General features: G+C 40.7%; 1 protein-coding gene across 1 annotated transcript in view; it reads left to right on the top strand.

Annotated features, from left to right (window-relative positions):
• kiaa1841 (uncharacterized protein KIAA1841 homolog) overlaps nt 1-17,418 on the top strand; it is a 28,646-nt gene extending 11,228 nt beyond the window's left edge. The window contains exons 6-21 of the mRNA XM_002939504.4: nt 816-874; nt 2,159-2,319; nt 4,221-4,307; nt 5,450-5,560; nt 6,203-6,326; nt 7,746-7,898; nt 7,985-8,130; nt 8,422-8,518; nt 10,221-10,253; nt 11,539-11,638; nt 14,029-14,123; nt 14,541-14,566; nt 14,650-14,723; nt 16,037-16,125; nt 16,221-16,312; nt 17,202-17,418. Coding sequence (XP_002939550.1) covers nt 816-874; nt 2,159-2,319; nt 4,221-4,307; nt 5,450-5,560; nt 6,203-6,326; nt 7,746-7,898; nt 7,985-8,130; nt 8,422-8,518; nt 10,221-10,253; nt 11,539-11,638; nt 14,029-14,123; nt 14,541-14,566; nt 14,650-14,723; nt 16,037-16,125; nt 16,221-16,312; nt 17,202-17,238 — 1,484 coding nt within the window. The 3' untranslated portion in view covers nt 17,239-17,418. The remainder of the gene's footprint in view (nt 1-815; nt 875-2,158; nt 2,320-4,220; nt 4,308-5,449; nt 5,561-6,202; nt 6,327-7,745; nt 7,899-7,984; nt 8,131-8,421; nt 8,519-10,220; nt 10,254-11,538; nt 11,639-14,028; nt 14,124-14,540; nt 14,567-14,649; nt 14,724-16,036; nt 16,126-16,220; nt 16,313-17,201) is intronic.
• Nucleotides 17,419-21,491: the final 4,073 nt, after the last annotated feature.

Raw genomic sequence — 21,491 nt, 5'->3', positions numbered from 1 at the left:
AGTTGATGACATTTTTCACCTCTAGTAGCAGGCTTTCAACTGAGAGTAGGGAACCTGAGGGTTAAGGTGCACCTCTAATCACCAGAGGTGTGGGCTAATAGAGCCTGCATTCCAGTTAGGGAAATCTCCCTGTTCGCAGGTGACTAATCTCCCCAAAATGCCATCCCACCGGCGAAAATGTAAATCGCCAGTGGGATGGCATACGCGGTGGCATGATTTCAGTGAAATCGCGCCGCCGTGTATGCCATCCCACCGGCGATTTACATTTTCATTTACATTTACTCGCGGGTGACTAATCTCCCCATGTACCAGAGCCCTAAGGGGGTTAAAATCCCCTTTAAGGGTTCATAGGCTGAAGATGGGGGAAAATGTCTAGTGGAACTTGTTTAGGAATTCCAGAGAAGGGGTTTCTCTAGTGAAGCTTGGAATGGGCGTAGAGAATGTTTTTTCTTATAGTGTAGATTTTGCTTTTGCCGTGAGGCTAGAATTGTAGGAGAGTGGTTCAGATTTGTATCAGTATCTGTTTCTGACCAGGATTTCATGGTACTTGACCACATTTAAAGAGTTCTGGTTTCTGTTGTATACCGAGCTTGGAATTATTTGGGTCTTGCTGAGCAGCAGACAGGGAGCATAAAGTGAGAAGAGTCTAGAGAATATAAGATCAACAGAGTTACATGAACTGTAGGGAAACAGCAGGCAAGGGAAATACCCCCATACTGTTCTTACATGTAGGAAAAACATTGAAAATACAGCAGTTTTAGAGCAGCTGAGACATACAATAAAATATATGCCTGGCAGATTTGTTTTCATTTCAGAACCTGGCAATGTCATCTCAATCCTAATCTCGTCTGAATTTTTGAAGATGGATTCGTTGGTAAGTAATCCGGCTATCTAACTGCAAGTGTGTGGTTGTGTACATGTGTGTGTGTGCATGCCTGTGTGTGTGTACATGTGTGTGTCTCTATTATTTCACTGCTGTGTATAAATATTGCTGTAGGACAGAGATGTAAGAGATTTCAGTGATGTAAGTTTATTATGTGAAATGTCAGTTACTGATGGAAGGGAAATTGATTAAAGATATCTATTATAGACCGGTATAGGATCTATTATCCGGAAACCCGTTATCCAGAAAGATCTAAATTACGGAAAGACTCCATGCTAAAGACTCCATTTTAATTAAATAATTCAGATTTTTAAAATTGATTTCCCTTTTCTCTGTAGTAATAAAACAGTACTTGTACTTGATCCCAGCTAAGATATAATAAATCCTTATTGGGGGCAGAAAAATCCTACTGGGTTTAATTAATGTTTTATTGATTTTTTTTAGTAGACTTAAAATATGGAGATCCAAATTACAGAAAGACCCCTTATACGGAATACCCTTGGTCCGGCACATTCTGGATAATGGGTCCCATACCTGTATATATTATATTACAATATATGTAAGTACACAGAGAAGCAAATCCTCAACCTCTGGTCCAAAGTTGTAATATAGTCACATTTGCCACAATACTTTGATGAATAAAGTAATTTACCCCCCCCTTTCAAATGTCTTGCTGCACTCTGCACTTTATGCCAGATAAAAAATAAGGCTCAAGGCGTAGGGGAAATTGTTGGGGGGGGGTACAAGGCAGGAGGGAGGACATCTGTGTCTCTCCTTCAACCCTTATAAATTCAGCCCCCCATGAATACAGCACTGCTGATTTTCAGCTGTTTTCCAAAACAGAACGCACACACACTTGCTGCGATTACTGTGGAAGGCAGGATGGAGAATGCAAAAACATGGTGGGTTTGCACTTTTTACATATATGTACTTTGGGTGGTCCAGTTTTTGCTACCAGCCAAGAGTCACTACGGACTTTTCACACCCTTTTTTTTTTCTTCTTCAAAGTTTCACAGCAAATGTACCTGGAACCTCGCACAACTTATTAAGTTACAACTTTAACCAGCTCGTTTCTGAGTGCCTTTATTAGCTTTATTAGCTCTCACATGTGTTGTTAGTAATTCACATTGCACACTGTTATGTTCTCCCTAGAACCCACCCCAGCTCTGTTACACATGCATTGACCATGTAGTGAAATCTAATTTAGTAGAACAGAAAGAACAAATCAAAATAATTCATAGAGTGTTGTTTCCTTTATATCCTCCTTGTCTGTAGGTAGACAAATGTATTCATTATTGTCACAAAAACATGAGCGCCATTGTGGCCACCCCTTGTAACATGAATTGCATCAATGCAAACCTTCTAACACGGATAGCGGATCTCTTTACACATAATGAAGCAGATGATGTCAAGGACAAAAAAGATAAAATTAAAAGGTAAAAGGTGCTTTTCTGTTGTAATTAATGTCTGTGTCACTGTAAAAGGTTTCAAAATTATGTAAATTGACCTCCGCTCTGCCCGCCCGGCTGTTATACAGTGCAATGTTTTATGGAGCCAAGGATGTAAAATAATAGCTTTGCCTGACTACATGGGCTATATAACACATATGTGGCTATTGTGTGCCTGTATAACTGCTTGCCAGTGCAATAAATAAGCTTTGTTCCTTCTTGTGTACAAATCTCTGTGACTGCAGGGGTGGTAACATTTTTGTACAATGAGCTCTCTTGTGAAACTGGCAGAAGTCATCCATTCTTGCTTTCAGCACCCTTTAAATGGGTTGTTCACCTTTGAGATAACCGTTAGTATGATGTAGAAATTAATATTCTAAGGCAATTTGCAATTGGTCTTATTTTTTTTTTCCTTCTGGACTCAGTGACCCCCATGTAAAGGTTGGAAAGAGAAGGCTAATAATGGAAAATCTATATAAAAAAAATATGTAATTAAGATCAATTGCAAAGTTGCTTAGATATGGGCAAGTATTCATTCAGCAGTTTAAACTGGGACTCGCATCCTTTGCTTTTGTAACTTGTGTTGGGAGAGCAGACGCGCACTTTTGGTGTCTGTAGAACAGTCGGTGACATAGAAGACTAAAGTAAGCCAATGGGACTGTTTCATTAATGCCAGCCCCAAGCACTATGCTTGCTAATGGGCACAGAAACATTTACTATTTGCAGGTGTTAGGGGTTCTATCAGTCCCTGTTTTACGAGGACAGGCCCTGTTTCTGAACCTTCCTCTCAGGAAAAAAGTGCCCCCATACAGAGTCTCTGCTGGAGCCGTTGCCTCAAGAATGTCCCTGTCTTTTGGCAGCCTGTACCACAATTCTCTTATAGGGGAGCTGCTTTTGCACTGACAGCAGCTGCTCTCTGCCCCTAGTGTCTCTTGCACTCTTTAGGGCTGATTCACTAAAGGTCGATAAGTTTTATCGCACACTTTTTTGCGTTAAAATAGACACTAAAATTAACGCGCGATTCGCCACAGTATTACCGCATACGTTAAGTCGCATATTGCATGTGTTAAATTTTGCGCTACCGCATTCGTTAATTTGCACGCCGAAATAACACTAACGCATGATTCACAAACACTTAGATGCACTAAATATTGCATTAGTCTATGCGAAAATTAACACCTACTTGAGGCAGGCGGTAATTATAGAAAAGTACAGTTGATGAGCTTTTGGCAATAAAATATGGACTTTGCAGTGTTATTTATTCAAGTCTGTGTTGGCCCTAGAGTGATGCAGCCTCCAGTTTGCAGGGAAATGGGCATTTTCAGTACAGTAATTTTCCGAAAGTATTGGCACGTATGGCTAACATGTCGTGCATTTTTTCGCATGCAGCAAATATTTATACGCAGTGTGTTGATTAGCGCTTGTTCCGTTAAATACCTCACGAAAATAGTCTTTGCGATTAAAATAACGTAAGCAGCATCATGCGTAAATTACCGCAAGTATGCTTTTAGTGAATCTTGCGTTGACGGGAAAAATTAGACACGATAAAAATTTTAGCGCATGCTATAAATAGCACACGTTTTAATGCACTTAAGTGCATCAGCCCTCATGTCTCTCCTTCTGGGCATGTAAGGAGAAGCCCATGTGTGCCATGCCTCCTGTATGCAGAACTCCCAGGCACAACCAGCACCACATACAGAAACAGGCCCAGCACTCACTGATCTCCTTTCTGGCAGCAAGTGCAACCCTTGGGCAGGTACATTGAGGGCAATAATGTGCCAATCTGTGCTGACATATTAGTTGTTTCCTATGTGTTAGCTCTGATCATTCATTGCTTTCCTCACAGTGGAGGTAGAATTGTGCAACATAAGTCTGTCTTATATCCTTAGCAAGATATTCTGCAAGAAAATCGAGAGGCTGTTTGATGCAGAATGTAAGAATGCAGATTCTCCCGCAAACGCGTCAACACTTTTCAGGTAAATCACTTCTGGTGCTTTATAGCTAATGTATACTGTTCCTCGTCATTCATACAGGCTGCTTTATGGGCTAGAAGAACTCAAAGGGAAAGTTTTAATTAAGAAACATGTTTTTTTTTTTTTTTAAATTATATTTCTTGTACTGAGTAGCGCAGAGAAGTCAAATTGAAAGTGCTTTCATTTTCTGGCTTCCGCAGTATTTCAAGGCAATTTTGAGAAAAGGAGAAGACGGTAAATCGTTTCACAGTAAAAGGGAATGTTCACCTTTGTAAAAATGTAAGGAAATAAACAGATGTGCCCATTTAATTAAGATTTTTTTTTTTTTTTTTTAAAGTCTTCATTTAATTAATCTTTACAAATCAAGTCAGCCAATCGGTTCAGCACAAGAACCAGGAAGGAAAGGGGGATTTTTGTTAAAGGAGAAGGAAAGGTAAAAACTAAGTAAGCTTTATCAGAAAGTTCTATGCAAATACAGCCATAAACACTTACAGTAATGCTGTCCTCTATCAAAAGAAACACTGGATTTCTTTCCTTCTTTTGTGCACACATGTTCTTAGGGTGTCTGGCTTCCTCTCAGAAAAATCCTTAATTCCCAGGACCAGAGTCTGCACAGTTCTCTCCTCTCTCCCTTCTCCTGCTCCCCACTCCTATAAGAAATCATACAAATCACTCAGAATGTGTGATCTATGCTACATGCTAAAATGGCAGCTGCTGTCTGAAACGAACAGAGAAAGCTTCTATGGCTCTTTACTCAGATATAGTAATGCTTTCTGCAGAATAAATATAGTGTTCTAGGTGGCACTAATGTGATGAATCTATTGGCAGTAAAATGCCAAAATGAATTTCCTTTTCCTGTAATGAAAGTACATTTCAAAAATTATTTATATGACCAAATATTTGTTTTCTTAAACTTTTACAAAGGTGAACACTTCCTTTAACTTTGAACAGCTGAGGAAGGAGCAAACTCTCAGCAGCAAGCATTCACTGGTCCAGTACAGTTTGAATAATTAAAGTAAGCTTCTAATTGGGCCACTGTATCACAAATACTGGAAAACGCATCTTTTTACAGATTTGTAGCATCATTTTTTTTTAAATTCCAAGGGAAAAGTTGACAGAATTAACACTTTAACTGTTGTTTCTAGATGCTGTCTGTGTAAAAGGCTGCTGACCAAGGAAGCTGAGAAAAAGATTGCCTGTCTCCCTGGAAAAATCAGCATAGATCAGCATGGAAATATTGTCTACTTCCACATGCGGTACTTTGACTTGACTATTTTCAGATTATGTGGGTGGGATTCGCAGGCCTAGATTTCCATCCTTGTCAGTTGGCATCTGTATAAGCCCCAATTAGGTATCGACCGAGGAGGGAATTTTATTGGGCTAATTCACAGATCAAGAGCCTGTTGACTATGTCAAGTGTTGGCAGCCAGTGTCCGCTTGTATCCCTTGTGTTTGGTAACATTTTAGCCTTGTGGGACCTATAAAATGTGCCATAAAGAAATTTCTTCCTATTTTCCTTTTCTGCCATCTAGTAAAATGGAATTCAGCCTGAGACCAGCAGCCCTGTTAATAATAGAAAAAATGAAAAAAAAGCCTTGAGCTCTAAGGTCAATGCAGACCAAACATGGCCAACTTGGCCACTTCCTTTTGGATTCCCAACACCCATAGGCAAGCTCCTGATGCTCATATGTAGTTCAGCACATAGTGAGGATGGGCCATGCACTTTGGGCAGTTTTGGTCTATGGAAAATCATCAATTGATCCAAATGACTTCTTTTTCTGAGATGAGATGTTTCAAGGGGAATTCAACCTAAATAATGGGGGGGAAAAAGTAAGTCTAACTACGTTTAAACTGACCATCTGGGTTTCGTATTATGAAATATACCCCCTGATTTACAGAGACAAAATGTGGGATGTTCATGAATATCTAATAAGTTTATTCGAAGAATTAAAGTCCTGGCGAGATGTGTACTGGCGACTGTGGGGCGCAATTAATTGGCTGACGTGTGCTAGATGTAAGCAAGTAAGTGCCTGCCCGGTCACTATTACCTCTTACTTTTATAGTTTTACTGTTGTTACTGTTACATTTGAGAAAGTTTAGCTGCTCAAGCTCACCACTCAATCCACATGGAAGGGTGCTACAGGTACCTAGGCGTTCCCAACTCCCACCTAATATCACTTGAAGTAGTGGATAGCAACAAGGTCTCCCATAACACGTAAATCTTTATTTGCTCAGCTAAAACATCAGGCCAGGGTCTTACACGTTTTGGGTATTGCCACCCTTTTTCATAAGATTATTTTTTATTTATATTGCAATAACATATTTTCACCAGTTCCTGCCCCAGTGGAGCTTACATTCAAAACCTCAGTGACATTCACAAACCCTATTGTCAATTTTATCAGGACCCAATTATCCTGCCTGTAACCTTTACATTCCCTCCCCCCCCCCCCCCATTGACACTGGCTACACCTTATCAGAACCTTAAACACCTCATCTCTTTTGGTCCTTAAATCGGATTATCATGTCTGTCAAAGCCCCCTGATGCCACAGGACCCTTGACAGTGCTTGTCACCTCAATACCAGTCCCGTAGAACTTCAGCGTTCAGTTCTGTGACCAGCTTGTCTTCCAGCATCCGCAGGAGCTGGACTCATTCCTTGCCCTATCAGCAGACATCACAACAAGCGTGTAGGTAAGTTAGGGAAAAGAACTCGTATCATAGGGCTGCTGAACTTGAAGTGCAAACAATAGCTTTGTGCACTTTCACAGAAACAATGGGAGATACATTTCCCCTAGGTTTATAAAGGTATTGCCATGTTCTTAATTTTAATGTAGCTCTAATTTTTATATTTCTTTTCCTTTAAAGTGGACCTGTCACCCAGGCATAAAAAGCTGTATAATAAAAGTCCTTTTCAAATTAAATATTAAACCAAAAGCCATTTTTTTTATTAACACATCCAAACCCATTATAAAAGCATTAAGAAATCCCAGCTGTCAATCATATATTGCTTGCCCCGCCTCTATGCCTTAGGCATAGAGGTGGGACAGACAGTTACTTTCACTTTCAATTCAGAACTTATTAGATGTTGCTGTGCCCCTCACATTCCCCATCCCTCCTCATTATTTAATTTAATAACCAGTGCATTGACATGGGTATTGGGTCCCCCCCATACTGGCACAGAAACAAGATTTTGGCAGGATGCAAAGCTTGCCTTAATAACAGTGTCCACAAAATGGTGCCTGCCTGCTTATTGCAATTGTGAATTCCAAGGCTGAAGAAAATAAGATTAAAATAATTTCTACAGTGTAGGTGAATTTTATTTTGCTTGACAAACACAATAGAAAACAATTTGCAAGTATTTCTTAGGGTGACAGGTCCCCTTTAAAATGGTTTTGTATAGAATACTTAAACCATGTCTTTGCTTGTACCTTCTCCACTCTAGTCATTCCTATGCAATGAATTATCCCACTGCCAATATCACCCAGAGATTGCAGTTTATCCTGGCGCTGCCAGCTCCCTTGATTCCCCTGGCACTGGCATATTTTTGTGCTGCAACCAAAAAGTACTTCGCTTTGACCCTGCCCAGCTACCAAAGGTAGGCCTTGCACTGGCAACTGCTGCGTCACCTCTGAATATGCTAAATGCAGCTGGATTGGAAATCATCCTTTTAATTTTCTTTAGGGCTGTAAAGTGAGGGATCACATCGTTGGTTTGCTGGGAGGAGGTGACAGGGAAGATATGTGCCAAAGCCCTTCAAGTACCTTGCTGAGTGATCTACTGCGGCGTAGAGACGTCATTGTTGTGCCTTTTTCCAAAGACTTGAATGGGTGAGAGCCAGTTTACTAGAAAATTTGTTTTTTTTCAGAACACTTATGAGTGAATGGTACTGTACCTCTTCTCATTGTTACTGTGGGAGGCAGGATTACTCCATGTATAACAGAGAATGAGATAATCCTTCGTGAATGAAGGAAAGGATTGTTGCTGTGTGCCAGTAGTTAGTAAACGTAGAAAGCCAAAGGGGGCTCTGCTCTACTCTTCATTCATACACTGGGACTTATTGCACCCTAAATGAAATCATTTGCAAGTTAAAATCATCTGTAACCATGTTCTTCTTGCAGAGACTCAGGGATTGTCTTAGGTGAGGAAGCACGTTTGAAATGTGATGTTCTGTTAGAGCCAAATACTTATGGGCAGAAGACTGGAGACATGAACGCAGTAAGTAATGGGGAATCTTATTGGGGGGAATTTTCTGGCCATGCACGACTTCAGCTCCTTATGTGCCATATGAATATGACTTTTATCTTGTGTTTTAGATTATTTTTCTTCTTCTTCCTCAGTTTCAGTTTCATTGTAAAGAAAGCGCAATGTAATAGTAATAGTGCAAGTGCAAGCCACTAATATGAATGCAGTGTTTCATTTTTTCCCCCAGGAATTCTAGTGTAATGGTAATGTCCTACGGAGAGATTAGTCGCCTGCGATAGATCTCTTCTACCATAGGTGATAAATCTCTCAAAAATGTCTTTCCACTGACAACAAAGGGAATTGCCAGTGGAAAGGCCTATGCATTTGCATTGCTGAATTTTTACAAGGTCGCACAAACTCGCCTGCAGAAGGAAACTTTGCACGACTTTGAAAAACTAAAGCAAAACCTTTATTGTCAGTAGAAAGGCTTTTTTGAGTAGATTAGTCGTCCACGGTAGCAGAGATTTATTGCAGGCGTATAATCTCCCTGGGGAACAAAGGCTCCTCTGCAATCGCATCAGTCACACTGGGCTGGAGGCGGTGCGATCCTTCCACAGCCTGGAGTTCTGTTTTTATTTGTAATTAAACTGTAGAAGGATCACACCAGTCCAGTGTGACAGTAGGAAATCGCCGTGGCTTATTCTACACTCTCTGTCCCCATACTGCCAAGTTGGTACCACTGGGCTTGGGGTGGCTTTGGGGACTTTTGGGTAGAAATATTCTGTTGCTGTGCTGCAACAATTTTGAAATACTAGCATGTTCCTATAAATTCTTATAGGAACATGTCAGTATTGCTTTATGCCTCTGATTTATCCTTTTCTTATTAATGTCTATAGTGGCATCATGCAGTGAAAATTGTGTTTCCAAGCTGAAGGTCCACAAACCCTGGGAACAGAAAACACTGTCACATTTCTAAAAACAAAAAACAAATAAAGGGTCATTAACAAACAAGGCTGCGAGTGTGGGTGCATTAAAGTGGACAGAATGGGGTTGGTGTATTAATGCTAATCATGAAAGGTACCTTTATCCAAACCTACTCCTTGCAGTTATGCACAGTAACACCAATGCCTTTTCAAATGCATGATTAGGAACAAACATTGTGATTTGCACCCTACAATGTGTTTGTAAATGAGCCTTAAAATATTTTTATTTAGAATGCAATTATATTTGGCAGGGCTTCTGGGGGCAGTTTATAAATATGTAGTATCTAAAGTTCCACTAAATACAACAGGCAAGTGGGACTTGGTTTCGCTCAACAGAAAAAAGGCTGAATGGAGCAAACCTTATAGCAACAGAGGAAACGCAGGACATCAGATTCAACAAAAATATTTTACATGTAAAGGGGAGAAGTAACTGTTACGTTAAATGAAATGAATCAGTTCTGACTTTGCTGTTACTGGGCCTGAGCAGTATGAATCAGAGATGGGAACATGTGATTATCTAAGAACTGAAATCAAACCTCAGCCAATACCCTATAAGTGTATAGGATTTTACATAATGGAAATAGAGCTGCGCATTGGTCCCACGTGATAGCTGGTGACTGAACACAATTTTAATTATTTTTGCCATTTTTACTTTATGCCTCCATAGATTTATACATTTGTGTCTTAAATACTGTAACCCACACTCCTCTTCCCTGTCAGTTATATACTTCTCTTTGTTTCTCATTGGTTAGTTTCTTTCACTGAAGAACTTCAGCCTACAGCTGGTAAGTAACTGATAAGGGCCTTCCATTGCTCCCACTTTGGTTTAAGAGGTTTAGGAAAGGGGAAACTAAAGCATGACAATATTTTTTGTTTGTGTTTCTACTGGAATCTGTAAATGATAATATTCTGGATTCAGGAATTTTCTGTTTGGACCAAGAGAGTTGAATGCATAGGTGCCAGATACACCTCCACATTGTTCCACTGGCCCAAACAGAAGAGGTCAACCTGTTTCCAGGATGCCAGGATAGTGAGGCCACACACTGCTTTTGTAGAAATACTCCATTTAGTCTGAAGCTGGGCATACACATGCTCCTCTGGGCAGTTTATTGGCCCATGTATGAGGCCTAATGAATTTTGAGCTCAAAATTGGGCAGATTGCATATAAATCACTAGGACCACATTGGTGCATTGATATGACTGGATCAGCCTGATTTGGGGCCAGTGAGTGGGTGGGGTATAATTTGTTTATTTGCCTACACTTATCTTCTCAGACAAAATGCTAAGGGCTCTGGCACACGGGGAGATTAGTCGCCCGCGACAAAACTCCCTGTTCACGGGCGACTAATCTCCCCGAGTTGCCATCACCTGCCATCCCACCGGCGAAAGTGTAAGTCGCCGGTGGGATGGCACACGCCAAAACTCCCTGTTCGCGGGCGACTTACACTTGGGATGGCAGGTGATGGCAACCGGTGGGATGGCAGATGATGGCAACTCGGGGAGATTAGTCGCCCGCGAACAGGGAGTTTTGCCGGGGGTGACTAATCTCCCCATGTGCCAGAGCCCTTAAAATTACTTTCCAACTCTGAGACACTTGTGCTTAGGCTGGGTTCTGGGTCCATTCATGCCTTAAAGGGGTTTTTCATCTGTATGTTAACTTTTAGTATGATGTAGAGAGTCATATTCTGAGACAAAGTGCAGTTCAGGTGCAGGTCTTCATTTGTTATTATCGCTAGACTCTACACACAGGTACATATACATTTTTTTGGAATGGTTGTGCTATTTACTTAAGGAATTATTTCTATGAATCTTCAGGCCTTTCATGATCCGGTACCTCGTGCCTTCTTCTCTGTGTGTTTTGTGCAAAAACATATAACAAATACAGCAATATTGAGATTATGCAGGAGAGATTCATAAGAACAGGAAGTCACAGGGAGATCAGCACTATGTACAGATCTTTTACATACGTTTACTTTCAGCTCGTTGGGTCATGTGTCCTGCTTGAGAATGCTTGGTACTAAAGTGACATTTTTTACAAATATATATATATATAATCTCTGTTCTTACCAGAAACAACAGTCTTTGCTGTCGGAAGAGGAGGATTATACCACTGGTTCTGAAGTCACTGAAGATGAAGTTGGAGATGAGGAAGAAATATCTAGAAAACAAGGTAGAGATGTAAAACCAAAGCACAATTGTCTCGCTGACAATTTCTTCATCAAAATCTAAATAAAGCCAAAATGTAACACGGCAGTGTTTATAGGGTAATGGTTTATAGTTTCATGCGCCAGTCAGTCAGCTGCCAACTTGGTTTGGAAGGGCAGCTTTCATCAGCTCATTTATCGCCAGTTTTAATGGAACAGTTCAGCGTAAAAATGAAATTGGGTAGGATAGGCTGTTCAAAATAAAAATTTGTAATATTTTTAGTAAGCTAAAAAATGTAATCTCTACTTCCTAATTTCAGCTCCCTAACCTCTTAGTCAGTGACTTTAGGGGGGGGCACATGGGACATAACTGCAGTTAATTTGCTTTTGATCCTTAGCACACAAGTCAGATTTGAAAGCAAACATATGTCCCCCCTCAAGTCACTGATTGGTTACTGACTTTTAACAGGTTAGAGAGCTGTAAAGGAGGAAGTAGTGTTCTGGCTATTATGTTAGGCATCTGTTCACTCCAGCCTTTATAGATTACATATATCTTGAAAACATTTTTTATTTGTCACAGCTTGTCTATATACCTGTTTTTTTCAAAACACATAAGTTAATAGAGCTTCTCCAGCAGAAACCTGCATTGAAATCTGTTTTTCAAAAACATGAACAGATTTTTTTATATTTAATTTTGAAATTTCATGTGGGGCTAGCCATATTCATCATTTCCCAGGGTGCCACAGCCATGTGACTTGTGCTCTGATAAACTTCAGTCACACTTTACTGCTGCGCTGCAAGTTGGAGTAACATCCCACCCCCCAGCAGCCAATCAGCAGAACAATGGGAAGGGAGCAAGATAGCAGCTCCCAGTAGGTATCAGAATAGCACTCAATAGTAAGAAATCCAAGTCTGGCTTGGGACTCCTCCAGTTACATGGGAGTAGGAGAAACAATAGGTTACCTGAAAGCAGTTCTAATGTGTAGCGCTGGCTCATAATGCCTCGCTCCTGCACCAAGACCCCTGTACATGCCAGTGTGTAAGACAATGAGGAAGTTTCCTGCTGATTGGCTCAGATCACACATTCCTAAGGGGGGGAGGGAGTTCTTAGCATTCTTGAGGGGGAGAGCAGGAGAGAGGAGAGAGCTGCGTGTCTCTGGCACAGGAATTATAGAGACAAGAAAGTGTCTCCTGTAAATAGTTGTCATTCATCAGGGGGTACTCCAGTCAGGGACTGCGAGAGTGTGACTTGTGGGTGATGAAAAGGTTGGTTTGGGTAAATCTGGGCATGACCATGCATTCTCTGGGAATTGTTTCCATTGGGGCCACACTCTACTTGTCAGCGGGGCCCACAACCCAGGGAGCCCAGGTGCTAATAATTGGGGGGCCTCTTTGGGGAGGGCCCTGATATCTAAATAGTATAGGGTCCCCATGATTACTGATGGCGAGTCTTTGTGGGCTTTTTATGCTCTACAAAAATCACCTTTATGGTAGTTTGTACCACAGTATAAGAATATCGCCTGTCTCTGTAGTAATAAGTCAGATCAACTGGACTTTTTGTCAAAGTCGTTTTGCCACTCATCCAACTGGCTTCTCAATTCAAAGGGACTTATAGAAAGATTGTTTCTCCAATCAGCATACTCTGTTTATCATAACCAGCATAGGATCAGGGATCTCATGAAGGTGAGGTGTTGATTGTATTAGCATGATTGGAACTTTGAGGTGTTATTAAAACAACATTCCCCCCCCCCCCAGGCCTCTATTCAAACTCAGTTTTTCTGTTTTCACATATATTGCCTCTTTAACATCTCTTTTGAACCAGTTCTCCTCCCTGTCCAGAATGTGAACCTGGCAATCTTCAAATGTGTGTCCTTTTACCTTTAGATGTAGGTACACGGCTGAGTCCTTTTTTTCTGTTTTTTCTGCCACCCCAGCTACATATGGGAGAGGACCAAGTTTTTGCACCTGTCATGCTTTCCAGCTGGGTGGTTCTGGTGTTATTGCTTCTGTTTCTGCCAGTTTTAACAAAGGCCATTCTGAATACCTGCAAGTTTTAAGGGCCCCTCTGAGATGTCCCAACTCTCTTGCCTTAGCCCCTGTGCTGGTGGGGATCTTGTCTGCTCTGTGGTTTCCTGTAGACCTCCATTTCCAGCTTTCCACCCTCTCTGACTCTTACCAAGCAGTCAAGAATTGCCAGTGTGTTATCTTGTACATATTCTCATGAAATGTGATGTTGGTTCACTGTTTTGATGTGTTCAGTGAAAATCTGTACCTTTTTCAAGAAAAACACAGCAAGTCCAGTTGATCTGACTTATTCATCCAGGGCATGGTAAATCTGTAGCAATGAGAACCTTCACAAACAATATCAGCTGTTGTTAGTCTCAGACACCATTTTAGTTACTGGTTTGTTTTGCAGCAGGAAGAAAAGAGAAGCCAAAGAGATCTGCTAAACTGGCAAAAAAGCACATCTCCTCCCCAAGTATCCATAAAAAGGAAAGGCAGCAGGAAAAGGTAAGTTATATACACAGAATGTAAGTGTAACATGCGGCTGTGGCCTCCTATATTAGTCATGGATTCTGCTGCTTCTGTGTGACTCCTAGTTCTAATAACCAGTGCGTTGCCAAAATAAAGAGAGAGTTCTCAACTTTAATATCAGAACTGTGACCTCTCACTTGTCATTATGGAAACTATAAAATTACCCATAACTGAGATCTATACCCCGTACACGGCCTTTGGAGTTAGTCTAGGGGTGGGCTTGTAGTGGCCAACAGTTGGAATTCAAGAGGTAGGAAAACCTCCTTGGTTGTTGGCATGCGCATCCCAATGCCACTACATGAGACTGCTTCTCTGCATAGAATTTTACTCTTTTCTATTATGTTTAAAGGCAAATTTTAATCTCTTTAATCATATTTTTGCCTCCTTTTACAGCCATCTCGAGATTCATCTCCATTTACGTGAGTATTCAGAAAGCTAGTTTTGGATAATGTTGTTAAGCCCAGCAAGGCACACAATACTTATAATGACTTTCTCTTGACAGAGTTAGCCTGCAGAGGAATAAGTGGGATGCTTCTCGCTCGCTGAGATTTAACCAAGATGCCCAAAGGGAGGATGGTACATTTCCTTTCATTATTTTTATTTAATGCTTAATGCTGTTATCCAGAATGCTCAGGAATTGGGGTTTTCTGGGTAAGGGAGCTTTCCATAATTTGGGTCTCCATACCTTAAGTCTGCTTAAAAATCATTTAAACATGAAATAAACCCGATAGGACTGTTCTGCCCCAATAAGGATTATTTATATCTTAGTTGGGATCAAGTACAGGTACTGTTTTATTATTACAGAGAAAAAGGGAATTATTTAAAAAAATAAGAATTATTTGCTTATTATAGACTCTATAGGAAATGTCCTTCTTGTAATTTGTAACTTTCTGGATAACAGATCCCATACCTGTAAAATTTAAGGAATTATTCTATTAAAGACAATTTTAACTGGTCAGAAAGTGCAGACAACTTTGAACAGATGAACACATTCATTTCCAAAGTCCACGGGGTAAAAATTAATGTCAGTTGATGAATCAGCCCCATATATTTTAATTATGACTAAAGTACAATGTTACCTGTGCACTGATAGAAACTGATACAACTAAACATATTAGGAGCTCCATGACTATATAAGAGTGTATCATTCTGTGCCACTCCTGCTATCTGACAACCAGTGGTGGCAAATGTCAACCCTGGTCATTCAAGAGCAAAATGTTTATTTTTTTTACTTCTTTTAGTGCAAAGTGTGCTAATGCTCTCTCTGCAGTATTGATTCCCCCCCATCCCGCTCCAGTTGAAGTACAGAAAAGATGAGGTGAGGGTAGCAGTATTGGCTCGACACCTTTGGCCCCAGACAATGTAATGCAGCTCAAAATTGAGCTCTGTTGACTTAAAATGGCAGAAGTAGTAACTTTTTTCAGAATAAGAAACAGCGACAAAAGGGATAACTTCAAGCAGGTATTTACCTGTGTTTTATTTGCAGCAGAGCTTTCCACAAAACAAGGAAATTATCAATTTTGCACAGCATATGTAACAGACAAATGAAAAAGTTTATTCTTCTAAAACAAGAGCAGACTGGTCTGCTGTCTGTGTATATAGGAAACCTGAATAGCGTATTAATCACTGTTAGGATAAATTAATCTAGGAAAATGCCAGATATTTAACATTCTTTTTAGCTTTTCTCCTTGGCTGCAACCCCTGTCTCTTTCTGGACAGACGCCTGCCCTACAGTTGGATGTGAATGTTACATATGGCAGATTAAAGGTTATTTGTACTGCAGGTATTGTTCTTGTGGTTATGTGATTGTGTGGGGGGGAAGTCCTCTACAGACTGGAGAATATAATCTATATTACTACACGTATATTCACTAAAAATTATTTTGACAGATCAACGAAGAATGACAGAAATCACAGGTCACCTTATCAAAATAAGGCTTGGGGACTTGGAACGTGTCAAAGCCAAGGAAGGAAAAGAAGTAAGAATTAGGGCCTATCTGTACTGAATGTCCTCTAGTAGGAATTTCTGGGGAATGTAAAGGCAAATCTAAATGCTTTACCTTTTTCTTTGTAGCAAGCTGGGGGTATATACGCCAGACTGGAAGCACAGATCAAGGCCTCTGCTCTCTCCAATACTCGACAACTGAACACAGAAAAGATTCTCAGGTAAAGTACATTTATGTGGATAGCATCCATAAACACATTTCATAGGCCAGTCTGTAGGGAATCCATTGTAAAAAAAGGTCATTGTGAAACCCAGAATGAATGTTTAGTAGCTTGTGTAGTAGTTAATCTAACTAATGTAGTAGTTCCAGGTCAACTCTGCTATAAACAAACCATTCCTGGAATACTTTACCTGCAGAGCGCCACAACGCAAAGCGTTTCCCTGCTCCCAGGTGACCCTACAACCCACTGGGCAGGCCACATCCGTCTATGGCATCTGCTATAAGATGCCATATACAGTAACTATTTATTGGGCTGGTGGGGGCTGTTTGTGCCTCTGTGTACTTGAAATGCTAGGGCCTATTTTAAACCCCAGTCCGGGGTTAGGATTGTGTGTGTGTGTGCTTGTGCGGGTGGTTGGTCCATCAGTTGCCCGCGGCTCTGGTGTGCCCCAGTGTGGGTGTGTATCAGAGTGGTGGATAAGGTGCACACATTAGCAGCTCTCTTACCAAGAATAGAAAAACTGCAAAGGAGACATACTTGCCATTAATACAGAGACAGGTATTACTCCCCTAGAGATCCCAGAAAACATAACATTTGCTCTTCAAGACTTCCTGCTCAACGTCATGAATATGTTGTATCTAAAGTTCCATAGCACGATTATGGCCAACAAATAAAAGGTATCAGACTCTGGGAATGTCACTATTCTGGGCTACATGGCAAACTACCAGTCAGAAGCTTGGGATTGTCCCTCCCATGGGCCATTGTCAGATAACACATAAACTGGTTTTATTTTCCTCATTAGAATAATTCTTTTTAATTGCTGTTATTTCTGACCTTTTGCTAATGCCGTGCTTTACTTCATTCAATTCTGTTTTCCCCCCATTCCCAGATCCAGGCCTCGCTTTGGAGCAGGACGGCCTACGTAAAACCAGGAATCAGAAACGCACTCACAATTAAATATTATTTTATCAGTTTGTTTTTAATTTATTGGTCTGTTACTTGGGCAAATTCTGCTGCCTGGGGATCTGCTTTGATAATTTGCTTAAAATGTATTTATTTAAGGTTTACAATTTTTTTTTTTTAATTAAACTTATTTTAACAAAATATCAAGGAATAAGGTGTTTTCTTTTAAGTGCAGTCGATTTCATTGGCACTTGTGAATGAAAGAACGAACTATTTAAAGGGAAGGAGGCAGTGGGGCTGCTATCCTGTAGCACTGGAGTCAATATAAAGCCCACGCTGGCCAAGTTGTATGTACTCAGCAACTCACCAATCCCATTTCATAAAATGACATCTTACAAGAGGGGGCCTAAATTATGTGGTGGCCTTGGTTGGATAAAGCCAACCAAAATTAGCAAATTATCTTTTTCTGAATTAGCCAAAAACATTGTAATATAGTATAGCCACATACAGCTATTAATATAATATAATGCAGCTAATAACCTCAGTCAAATATACCTTTACCTCCATCACCACCTTTTTCTATTTCTTTCCCTCCTTTCCTTTCCCTGCCTTCAGCCTTTTCCCACTTTCCCCTTACTTTGCTCCTTCCTTCCCTTATTTCATTACATATTTATTTTTAGGGATGCACCCAACCATACTGTGTGCATGGTTCTCTTCAACCCTTCCTTGTGCAAATTAGGATTCAGTTCAGCATTCGGCAGAATCTTTCTGAAAGGATTCAGCCGGTTCCTAAAATTGTGGATTTGGTGCATCCTTATTAACTTTACAAAAACATTAAAAATAGGTCAATCAAGTTCAACCCTTCCAAGCAAACCTCACTGCATATACAGTATATACACATACTTATACCAACCTATCTATAAACTTACATACATAAACCTATCCTGACCTATCTATCCACTCACATACAGACCCATACTGACCTATCTATCCACTCACATACAGACCCATACTGACCTATCTATCCACTCACATACAGACCCATACTGACCTATCTATCCACTCACATACAGACCCATACTGACCTATCTATCCACTCACATACAGACCCATACTGACCTATCTATACACTCACATACAGACCCATACTGACCTATCTATACACTCACATACAGACCCATACTGACCTATCTATATACTCACATACAGACCCATACTGACCTATCTATCCACTCACATACAGACCCATACTGACCTATCTATCCACTCACATACAGACCCACAGTGACCTATCTATCCACTCACATACAGACCCACACTGACCTATCTATCCACTCACATACAGACCCATACTGACCTATCTATCCACTCACATACAGACCCACAGTGACCTATCTATACACTCACATACAGACCCACACTGACCTATCTATCCACTCACATACAGACCCATACTGACCTATCTATACACTCACATACAGACCCATACTGACCTATCTATCCACTCACATACAGACCCATACTGACCTATCTATCCACTCACATACAGACCTATACTGACCTATCTATCCACTCACATACAGACCCATACTGACCTATCTATCCACTCACATACAGACCCACACTGACCTATCTATACACTCACATACAGACCCACACTGACCTATCTATCCACTCACATACAGACCCATACTGACCTATCTACAGTGGTGTGAAAAACTATTTGCCCCCTTCCTGATTTCTTATTCTTTTGCATGTTTGTCACACTTAAATGTTTCTGCTCATCAAAAACCGTTAACTATTAGTCAAAGATAACATAATTGAACACAAAATGCAGTTTTTAAATGAAGGTTTACGTTATTAAGGGAGAAAAAAAAACTCCAAATCTACATGGCCCTGTGTGAAAAAGTGATTGCCCCCCTTGTTAAAAAATAACTTAACTGTGGTTTATCAATTTCAATTTTCAATTTCAATATCAATTTCTGTAGTCACCCCCAGGCCTGATTACTGCCACACCTGTTTCAATCAAGAAATCACTTAAATAGGAGCTACCTGACACAGAGAAGTAGACCAAAAGCACCTCAAAAGCTAGACATCATGCCAAGATCCAAAGAAATTGAGGAACAAATGAGAACAAAAGTAATTGAGATCTATCAGTCTGGTAAAGGTTATAAAGCCATTTCTAAAGCTTTGGGACTCCAGCGAACCACAGTGAGAGCCATTATCCACAAATGGCAAAAACATGGAACAGTGGTGAACCTTCCCAGGAGTGGCCGGCCGACCAAAATTACCCCAAGAGCGTAGAGACAACTCATCCGAGAGGCCACAAAAGACCCCAGGACAACATCTAAAGAACTGCAGGCCTCACTTGCCTCAATTAAGGTCAGTGTTCACGACTCCACCATAAGAAAGAGACTGGGCAAAAACGGCCTGCATGGCAGATTTCCAAGGCGCAAACCACTTTTAAGCAAAAAGAACATTAAGGCTCGTCTCAATTTTGCTAAAAAACATCTCAATGATTGCCAAGACTTTTGAGAAAATACCTTGTGGACCGACGAGACAAAAGTTGAACTTTTTGGAAGGTGCGTGTCCTGTTACATCTGGCGTAAAAGTAACACAGCATTTCAGAAAAAGAACATCATACCAACAGTAAAATATGGTGGTGGTAGTGTGATGGTCTGGGGTTGTTTTGCTGCTTCAGGACCTGGAAGGCTTGCTGTGATAGATGGAACCATGAATTCTACTGTCTACCAAAAAATCCTGAAGGAGAATGTCCGGCCATCTGTTCGTCAACTCAAGCTGAAGCGATCTTGGGTGCTGCAGCAGGACAATGACCCAAAACACACCAGCAAATCCACCTCTGAATGGCTGAAGAAAAACAAAATGAAGACTTTGGAGTGGCCTAGTCAAAGTCCTGACCTGAATCCTATTGAGATGTTGTGGAATGACCTTAAAAAGGCGGTTCATGCTAGAAAACCCTCAAATAAAGCTGAATTACAACAATTCTGCAAAGATGAGTGGGCCAAAATTCCTCCAGAGCACTGTAAAAGACTTGTTGCAAGTTATTGCAAAGGCTTGATTGCAGTTATTGCTGCTAATTGTGGCCCAACCAGTTATTAGGTTCAGGGGGCAATTACTTTTTCACACAGGGCCATGTAGGTTTGGATTTTTTTTCTCCCTAAATAATAAAAACCCTCATTTAAAAACTGCATTTTGTGTTTACTTGTGTTATCTTTGACTAATAGTTAAATGTGTTTGATGATCAGAAACATTTTGTGTGACAAATATGCAAAAGAGTAAGAAATCAGGAAGGGGGCAAATAGTTTTTCACACCACTGTATCCACTCAGATACAGACCCATACTGACCTATCTATCCACTCACATACAGACCCATACTGACCTATCTATCCACTCACATACAGACCCACACTGACCTATCTATCCACTCACATACAGACCCATACTGACCTATATATACACTCACATACAGACCCATACTGACCTATATATACACTCACATACAGACCCACACTGACCTATCTATACACTCACATACAGACCCATACTGACCTATCTATACACTCACATACAGACCCATACTGACCTATCTATCCACTCACATACAGACCCATACTGACCTATCTATCCACTCACATACAGACCCATACTGACCTATCTATCCACTCACATACAGACCCACACTGACCTATCTATCCACTCACATACAGACCCATACTGACCTATCTATCCACTCACATACAGACCCATACTGACCTATCTATCCACTCACATACAGACCCATACTGACCTATCTATATACTCACATACAGACCCACACTGACCTATCTATACACTCACATACAGACCCACACTGACCTATCTATACACTCACATACAGACCCACACTGACCTATCTATCCACTCACATACAGACCCATACTGACCTATCTATCCACTCACATACAGACCCATACTGACCTATCTATCCACTCACATACAGACCCATACTGACCTATCTATCCACTCACATACAGACCCATACTGACCTATCTATACACTCACATACAGACCCACACTGACCTATCTATACACTCACATACAGACCCACACTGACCTATCTATCCACTCACATACAGACCCACACTGACCTATCTATACACTCACATACAGACCCACACTGACCTATCTATCCACTCACATACAGACCCATACTGACCTATCTATCCACTCACATACAGACCCATACTGACCTATCTATCCACTCACATACAGACC

Source organism: Xenopus tropicalis, chromosome 5 (genome assembly GCF_000004195.4).
Source record: "Xenopus tropicalis strain Nigerian chromosome 5, UCB_Xtro_10.0, whole genome shotgun sequence".
Classification (NCBI taxonomy): domain Eukaryota; kingdom Metazoa; phylum Chordata; class Amphibia; order Anura; family Pipidae; genus Xenopus; species Xenopus tropicalis.
This window is presented reverse-complemented; position numbering and strand designations above follow the sequence as displayed.